Source organism: Elgaria multicarinata, chromosome 8, assembly GCF_023053635.1.
Source record: "Elgaria multicarinata webbii isolate HBS135686 ecotype San Diego chromosome 8, rElgMul1.1.pri, whole genome shotgun sequence".
In the NCBI taxonomy this organism is placed as follows: domain Eukaryota; kingdom Metazoa; phylum Chordata; class Lepidosauria; order Squamata; family Anguidae; genus Elgaria; species Elgaria multicarinata.
In genome coordinates, this window is record NC_086178.1 from 61991567 (window position 1) to 62001018 (window position 9452).

At 45.5% G+C, this 9452-nt stretch overlaps 1 protein-coding gene across 1 annotated transcript in view; it reads right to left on the minus strand.

Annotated features, from left to right (window-relative positions):
• Nucleotides 1-9124, minus strand: part of SORCS1 (sortilin related VPS10 domain containing receptor 1) — a 457816-nt gene extending 448692 nt beyond the window's left edge. Inside the window, exon 1 of the mRNA XM_063131568.1 lies at nt 8363-9124. Coding sequence (XP_062987638.1) covers nt 8363-9115 — 753 coding nt within the window. The 5' untranslated portion in view covers nt 9116-9124. The remainder of the gene's footprint in view (nt 1-8362) is intronic.
• Between the last annotated feature and the right edge of the window lie 328 nt (nt 9125-9452).

Consider the following 9452-nt stretch of genomic DNA (forward strand, 5'->3'; position numbering starts at 1 on the left):
TGGCTCAGATTCCCCCCACCCCACAAAGCTGTGTCACTGCTGTGGCTTCAGGAAGGGAACCAACAAGATCTGATCCCTCCCACTCATAGCGGCAATGGAAAGAATTGAGGTGCCTGCTTTCTAAGGTTGCAACAATGGCTTCAGAGAACCTTGGAGAGATCAAACAGGGGCTGTTCTGATGAGCAGGGAGGGGAGAGGGGAGGAAACCAGATGCAAAAATTCCTATGACCTCTCCAGACTCAGCCCTACCAGTGTGTCAGCAAAGACCCGGATAGAGGAAAAAAGGTTTAAAAGGGGGATGGAAAAGTGAAAATTGTCTCTGTCATTCCTCCCACCCTGCTGGCAACTGTCGAACAGGGCGCAGGATAACAGGAAATCTCTGAGGTCAGAGGCTTCCATCTAACTTTTGCCAAGCCTTCACTTCATGGACTTAGTTATTCAGCCACTCTTGCCAACAGGTTATGGGCCCAGGTATATTGCTGCTTTAGCCAGTGAATGGATCCAAGAAGAAAAAGAGAGATGGGTCAGAGAAGAACCATGGGAAGATGGCAAGCAGTTCAGATTTATAAGTGGGGATAGCAAAGCTGAACAATGGAAACTACCAAGTATGGAAATTTAAGATAGAGATGCTCCTCTCCAAGGATGATCTCTGGGATGTGCTAAGCACAGACAGGCCTGCAGGTGACTCAGGAATCTGGGATGAAAGAAAAGACAAGCAAAGGCAGCCATCAGCCTACTTATAGAAGATGATCAGCTCATCCACATTACGGATGTCTGGTGCAGGGAAATCCAGCCCCTCAGGATTTTCCCCAGACCTCTAGCTCAGCTTGCTTTAGCTAGCCAAGTTGGGGGCTCCCCCACCAGAACTCGCAGACTCTGCACAGTGGCAGGGCCACTGTATACACGTCTCTCTTTCTCCCTCCTGGGACCCAGGAGAGAGAAGGAAAGACATGTGCACAGCATGGCAATGGTGGCAGGGGAGGTGGCCGAAGTCCGCAAGGTGGCAGAAGTCTGTGAGGTGGCCCAACTCCTCCTGTGTCGAGTCGGGCCAGCTTGTAGACAAGTGACCCTGAGTCTGGGGTGGGGCACAAAAAGCTCAGTAGGCTTTCCCCCCAGACAGATCCTTCTGGCATCCCTAATCCACCTCTGAATGGAAAACACACCAAAAGGTATGTGGACTGTGTTGCAAAGATGCACACCCTTCCACAGTAAGCTCTAACCTCCCTGCAAGCTGCAGGAAATGAGGCTACAGATGGCCTATGAAATGCCAAAGAAGGGGAATTCCATGCTGGGAATTGTAGGCAGCTATGAGGAACAGGGGAGGAACTAAAGGGCAACCATGTTGCTGCACTGTTGTTGTGCAGTCCCCCCCCCAAATCATATGATGCCCTGATTAGTGCCCCTGAGACCAGATCCACACAAGAACTAACATGAGAATATGTCAAAAGCAAGCTGATCATGGAGTACACCCACAGAAAGGAATAGTGGGTAGGCAAGGAGACTGAGAGACCAGACACATCCACATCATCATCTTCATCTTCATCAATTTATTTATATGCCAATTTTCCATAGTAAAACCATGCTCAAAGTGGATTACACCAATATCAAGATCACTTAAACAACAGTATCTGACTTTTCCACATAACAGTTACAAATCATAACAAGGATTAAATGATCATACACATAAAATCATCTCAAATAATATACAGTACGATTAAATAATCCAATGTTCATTATATTATGGCCAAACAAAGGAGTAATAAACACATCCAAACAGCAAAAATAACCACATGGAGCCAGTCAGTCAGTTTTGGCCTCTCCCTCCCAGGCCAGAGAAGCAACGATTGGGCCTTGCAGGACTCACAGCTAGATGGTCTCTCAAGGCAGCTGTCCAGGCAGGTGAAGGCACCGAAGTGTGCTTCTGCTGCAATAAAGCCAGACTCCTAAAGAGGGAACTGCTCACTCTAGAAAGCTAAGCAATATAAACAGGAACCTGGAGAAGCCAAGGAAAAGGAAAAGGCAGCCACAAATGAAACCACCAATGTGAAGTGGAGTGGCTGTTTCAAACTTACTCAGGAAAGTGTGCCATCAGGTTGCTGCCTTGACTCAGGGGAAACAAGTCACATGACCAGCAACGAAGACTTTTTCACAGAAATTATTTACAGTACAAAAGACAAAGTCTTCCTCAACGATGGAGGCTGCAGGGATTTTTAAACTGTGCCCCATCCAGAGATAGATGCAGGATCCTTGCGAAGGGGGTCTTGTATGTGCCTGACCCAGAGGGACACATACTCTCCATGAAGCAGCTAACTAGCAATAGCCTCTCAGTGCACTGCCATGAGAAGGAGTGCATCATTTCAAAGGCAGAAGAGGTCCTAGCCAAGGGTGTCAGAGATGGCCTCCTGTACAGGCTTGTGACTGGACATGAGGAATCCAGAACCATCTGCCCAAATCTCCCAGGACAAGTGCATTCACCTTTGGCACAGATACCTTGAGCACAGAAACCCAGAGGCAGTAAAGAAATTTGAAAACAAGGACGTGAGAGAGGACTTGGTGATATCAACATGCCCCACACAGAGGAAATACCAAGGCAACCTGCACTCTGCTACCCAAGACCACCCAGAAGAGAGCCAAGCACCCACTGGAGTTAATCCACAGGGACCTATGTAGACCAATGAAGTCACCAACCCCCCATTGAGTACAAGCACTTCATAACTTTTATTGATGACTACTCCAGATACACCAGCACATATCTCATAAAGCACAAGAATAAGTAACTGGTCAAACTCAAGGAATTTATTCCAGCAACTAATAACAACTTCCAGTGAAGACCCAGCACAATTCGAATTGACAATGGGGGGAGGTACATGGGCATGGAAATATAAGCATACCTTAAGCAGGGAGACATTGAGCAGCAGATTACAGTACTGCATACCCCTGAACAGAATGGAGTAGTAGAATGAAGGAACAGGAACCTACAGAAGAGAAGTATGCTACTGGATGATGGACTTCCAAACACATTCTGGGAAGAAGCAATCATGATGGCTACCTCCTTACAGAACTGGCTGCCATCAAAGACAGTTCATACCTCCCCATATGATATGAGAAAATGGAAAACAGAACCTAGCATAAGTCACATCACAGTCTTTGGCTGCAGAGGTTACACACACATTTGAAGTGAAAAAATGCACAAAATTGGAAGATAGAGCGTCAGAAGGCATGCTGGCAGGATACAACAAACAGCGTAAAGGATACAGAAGTCTCCGGCCCAAGACATGCAGAGTAATGGTAAGCCACCGTATTTATTTATTTATTTATTTATTTATTATTACATTTCTATACCGCCCAATAGCCGAAGCTCTCTGGGCAGTTCACAAAATGAGAATCCTTTAATGAGAATCCCAGATCAAGCACCATGAAACCAGCAAACCTTGAAGCAGGCCTGCCAGCTAGCATGGAAACAGATGCAGTCAAGGTAAAGACAGAGACCAATCAATTGAAGCAGGGGCGGGAATTGAAATGAGCATTATCCAATACTAGTAAGTGCACTGAGCCCATCCAGGAACCAGAACCTGAGCTCAGAAAGTCAAGCAGGACAGCAAAGGGAGTTCCACCATGCAGACTCTCCTGTGTGATAAAATATGTGAGGCTCCAGAACCCACCTGCTGAGAGGACGTTGCCAAACTACCACGAGGAGAAAAGCAGTACAGGAAGAAATGCACTCTCAATACAAAAGTGAGACTTGGACAAACACAAAACAATCACCCTACTGCAAAATAATTGGATGTAAGTGGACATTCAAAGTCAAATACCACACAGAAGGGGATATTAAGTGCTGCAAGGTGAGACTGGTTGGCAGGGACTATTCAAAGAAATATGGCCAAGACTATAATGGGACATTTGCTTCACTGGTGAATCATGCCACTATACAAGTATTCCTAAGAAAACTCAATGGAATGAATTCATGGCCAAGATTTGAACCACTGACTTCACAAGTTACACATTGACCCTGTTGAGATGACACACTAAACCACGGTGGTTAAACATTTTGAGCTAAATGTTGTAGCCTAGTGTGTTTTGTGTGAGCCATGACTTAGCATGTCATGTTAACCATTCCTAACCATGGTGGCTACATAACCATGGTTTAAACATGCTCACTAACCATTTGCTGCAAAAGGATTAGTGGCCTAACCATGGTTTAGCGTGTTGTCTGAACAGACCCTTTGATTTCTTAAGCATTATCTTACAGTTGGTTCTGTCTTATTTATACAAAGCACAGGTCCTTATCTAGAAAACTATGTTATCTCTGCTAGCTAGAAAGCAATACATTAATCCATTTTTATTTATTTATTTACATTTCTATATCCATTTCCAAAGGCAAAGGTTTATGTGGAAGCCCCACGGTTTGAGCGGAAGACTTCCTCTGTGATCTGATGTTTATCAGAGGTGGTTATGGTTAATCAGTGATAAGGAATATGTACCCACAGCACATAGTTAAAGTATGGAATTTGCTACCATAAGATAGAGTGATGGTCACCAACTTGGATGGCCTTCAAAGAGGATTAGATGCATTTGTGGAGGATAAGGCTATCACCAATGCTACTAGTCATGTTGGCTATATATTACCTTCAGTATGAGAAACGAAATGCCTCTCAATACCAGTTTCAGGGGAACATGAGCAAGAGATTCCTATTCCGCTCATGTCCTGCTTCTTGGTTCCAGGCAGCTAGAACCTGGCTGCTATGGGAATAGAATTCTGGGGTAAATAAACCTTTGGTCTGACCCAGCACAGCTTTTCTTGTGTCTACCATACATGTAGGCAAAGGCAGTTGTTGTTTTCTCCCTTATCAAAACTTCATATCATTCACAGTTGAATTCTGTCTTTAAGTTAAATACCATGTACTCCAACTTTCTTTGCTCAAATGGATTAAAAGTGCCAAAAATATCCAGATATTGAAAAACTCAGATCATTCAAGCTGTTGTTTGCATTGACATTAGGATAGATATGGGAGTCTTAAGCCTTAGCTAGACCTACCTGTAAATCCCAACTAGAGGAGGGGAGATCCCGCGATGATGCAACTATCGCGGGATCTCATCCTCGTTCACACGTGAGGCGCGACGAACTCTGGAGGAGAGCTGTCACGCCTGCCATTTTTTTTTTAAGTTTTAAAGGGCCAGCAGTGCAGGAGCACTCCAGTAACGGCAGGTAGGGTTGTTGTTTTTTAAAAAAAAAATCCCTGCTCCCCCCACCCTAGCCCGGATGGGTGCAGCGCTCCTGGGGAGTGCCGTGCCCCGTGCACAGCTCCCAGCTATACGCAAGTAATCGCACGAAGCCGGGGAGAAGCTGCTTCAAAGGGCCACATGCTCACAGTCTTGGGCTCAGCCCGAGACCGCGGGAAAAACCAGGCCCAAAGTGGTGCCCATTATCCCGGGGCAAGGGAGGGTTGATCCCTGCCTGAGCCTGGGATCCCCTGTACGTCATCTGGATGCACAGGGGTGATCCCTGGTATCAGCCCAGGATAACCCCTCATCTAGCAAAGGCCCAAGACTACTGCAGTCAGATAATGGCAATTAACAAGGATAGGCTACTAGTGTTCTGGATCTGGGCTGACAATTCAGGTGAGATACAAGGAAAACATATCTGTTTTGGAAGGCAACCATACTCCAGACTACACCATTGCTGGGTCTGCCATTACTGCTGTGGCTTGCCATGCTATGTATGACTTTCCATAACATTATGGTGATACTTTCTTGAGCAGAAAGGAAATTATTGTACATCAATTGACTCATATCATTGGAACGCTGGTTCAGACATACTTTAAAGACAAAGGTTTCATGTATGGAATTAATTCCCCCACATTGGCTTAATTATCCAAACAATAAGGTATCCAACACTGAGCATTGCTTGCAATTCTTGACACAACAGAAAACTCTGGGCAGGATGCCACTGACTTGTACTTTAGAAACAAAGTCATGTAGGACCATAGACATCTCACAGGGTCATAAAGAGGCTTTGCTTCAGCCAAACACAGTGACTCAGCACCAATTCCATTTTGTGCATTGACAAACCATAAAACAAATGGCAAAAGAATGTTGATTCCACTATATTTTGCGGATCTAGAGCAAAAGGCTACATCCATTCACCATCATCAAATGTTTGATGGATGTGTTGTGAACACATACAACTAGACTGGGAAGCCCTATGTCAGCTGTGTGAAAGTACCTTTGGATACCTCAATCTCAAAAGAACATGGGCAATTAACTGAACAACTTTTCTCCATTCACTTTGAAACAAGGACTGCCATAAAGGCAAATTGGAAATGTAGCATTTTATAATTCACAGTAAAATAATGTTCAGATTTATATATTGTTTTAATTTAAAGTCTTCATCTTAGCTCTTCTGTTCTACAACCCCAGACTGTCTGATGGAGGTGTTTAAACCTATTTTTAAGTTGTAAGCCATTGCTAAGGACATGAATCATGTTAAAGGAGTGACAAACTTGTTCAATCAGCTTTAAAAGTCTACAGTTCAAAGTGGAGGATTGATTTTAGTCAACTGTATCAGAGATCTGATAGCCAAGATGGGTAGAAAGGGGAAAGGTCCTAAAAACCTGCAAGGGGGATTTTTTTTTCTTGCATTATTTGATTAAAAGGTTGCTGAAAAACCTATAAAATTATGGTCTAGGCAATTAATTCTGACTCTTCTAGAAGTGCTGATGATATCTGCATGAATACTAAATAGCCACATTGCAATTTATTCTCATACATACCAAAAAAAAAAGGGGGGATTCATAATGGTGAGATCACTAAATTCTTCTTTTACTAGAATTATAAGCTGACTACCGGTAAAAGTAACAATAAGTGACAGACCCAAAGAACACTTTAAGATGGAGCAAGAAATCTTAAATGTACTAATTTGATAAACTGCATCAAATAAAAAAAAACCACCCAACTCTCATTCTTTTGTGTTTTGGTGCCTTTTGTATTTCCTTGGCTCCCTTTAACTTTCCACTAAAAACTAGCTCCCAGTGTTCTGTATTATACAGGCTGTATTTTCCTGGTTTTCTAAAAACCAAGATACAGTTTATCCCAGTCAATGTTGTGAAAGAAAGTATCTCTGTTTATCTGGATAAATCTTCAGCACAGCAGCACAAGACACCTTGGAAAGCCGGAATTAGCTTTTCTTTTCTTTTTAAGATACTTAGAATGAAAAGGAGTTGGATTACTATAGATACACAGAAGAGAGTCACATTTTAATACCACAAGCATAAACCAAAGAACAACAGGTGAGCAGAAATCCTCATGCTGCAACTTTAGTTTCATCTTTATACAATGGACATCTCATCAGCCCTAGGAAAGTAATGGTACATAGTGAACCAGTTGGAAACGTGAGCTCTTTCAATTGGCTTGAAGCAAAAGGAAAGGAGTCAGGGGCAGGCTTGAAGGAGATTCTAACACTGGTACGGCTTTGATCAAAACTGAACATTGATTGTGAGTGACATGAACTATTAAATTAAAGCTAGGGAATGACAAACTAGTGACAGAACAGCGACTGAGAGACACTTTCTACTTCCATGTCCCAGTACAAGAGAGTTCTGTAAATTTCCCCAAAACAGTCAGTATATAGCTCTTCAATGAAAGAGAAAAATGGGGGAAAGAGACATGTTCATGAGGAGAAGGAAAACGGCAACCCCATGTGCTGTTAAAATACGTCACCAGTTTAGGAATGAACAGAAAGAAAATGGACTCATGGGAGACAGATAATAAAGATACCTTGTCTCAGAGAGACTTTCTACCCCTGACAAAGTCTTCTTAATTCCATCATTTGTCCGTAACATTTGACTGCATTTGTGCCACTTGTAAAGCACTTGTAAAGCTTTGCAGTAATTGATTAACATCTCTTATCCCACACAGAACTGAACACATTTCGTCCCAGTAACCCCAGAAAGCCCTGCCTCACTGGCAGTACACAAAGGCAAGGATTTTTCCTCCTAAGTTTGCTTGTGGGTCTGTGGGCATTGAAAGCCCAAGTTGCAATTCAAGGGAGTGCCAAGTGGGGCAGGAAACTTTCTGCTCTGGAGAGGAAGCCCCACGCAGGCACTTTAGACACAACAAACAGAAAACTGAAAAAAAGGAAAGAAAGAAAGACTCTGAAGACTCTGTCAAAGAGGGACGGAAAGGAATAGAGAAATGATAGCGGCGCGGTGGGAAGGCAATACTATCTCGTACTCCTGGGGCTGTTTATAGAAAATAACCAGGAGTTGAAGCTTACTGAGCGCGCCATTTCCCCCCGTCCGGTAGTGGTGGTAGTGGTTATTAATTATTAATAATAATTGTTGTTGTTGTTACTACTACTACTCACGCTGCTGTTGTGGCCAGACCAGTGCACCATAGCTTGGTTATGCGCCGAATCCCCGGTGAGGGCAAAGGTCGTGCTCGTCAGTTTCAGCTCCTCCAGCCTGAAGCGCGTGGCTTTCGCCTGCAGCTGCTCGGGGGACGCCCGCTCCCTGCTCTCCAGCGGCTGGTGGTCTCTTTCAGCCGGAGCTCCTCTGGGCTTCCGGCTCTGCCGCCGCCGCCTCCGAGGCGCCTTGCTCTTTCTCGGGGGCGCCGATCCGGCAGCGCGGGTGGCCTCCGAGTTGGCCCGCGGGCGCCCTTCGGACCCCGCAGGGAAGCGAGGGGGCGCAGAGGGGGGCTTGGCGCGGCTGGGGTGGTGAACATCCGCCGGCGACGGTGTGGGGCCGATCGGGGCAGGCTCTGATCCCGTCTGTGTCTTTGATCCCAGTCCGGCATCTCTCTCCTCGGCGGGTGCCGAAGCCGAGAAGACGCGATTCCCAGTATCAGCCACTTCCTCCCCGGCACCGGCGTGCCGCTCACCTCTTTTCTCCACAGGTACCCTCCTCTCCTCCTCGCCTCCTCGTCCCGTCCTCAAGTGCATTAATAATCCTTGCTGAGGTTGCTGCTGCTGCTGCTGCCGCGGTTGCAGCGGCACCTGCCACTGGCACGATCTGCAAGTGATGTCTGCTCCGATAAAGCCAAAAGTAAGGATCAAAAGCCATGTCCGGGCGGCCAGCAGAGCAACGTGCCAGCCTGGGGACCAGCCAGTAACTTTTGCCATTGCCCTTCGATGCTGATGGAAGGAAAAAATGAAAGGAGTGTGTGTGTGCGCGCGTGTGAGATGGAGAGAGCGAGAGGGGAGAGGGGGGAAATGGGAGGGCAAGAAGGGGGCTGCAGATGTGATTTGTTTATTTGTTTATTTTTACCCAGAAGAAAAGAGCGATAACTCCATCGAAGTTTGTGGCGCTGCCGTATTTGATGCAGTCAGCGAGGAAGAGAAAAGCGGCTTTCTTTTCTTTCTTTCGGGTTTCCCCCCGCCACCAAAAGCTGGCGTCGCGGATCGGGCTTTTGATGGAAGGGAAAGCCACAACCACATGGGGGAGGAGCTGCACGAAAGA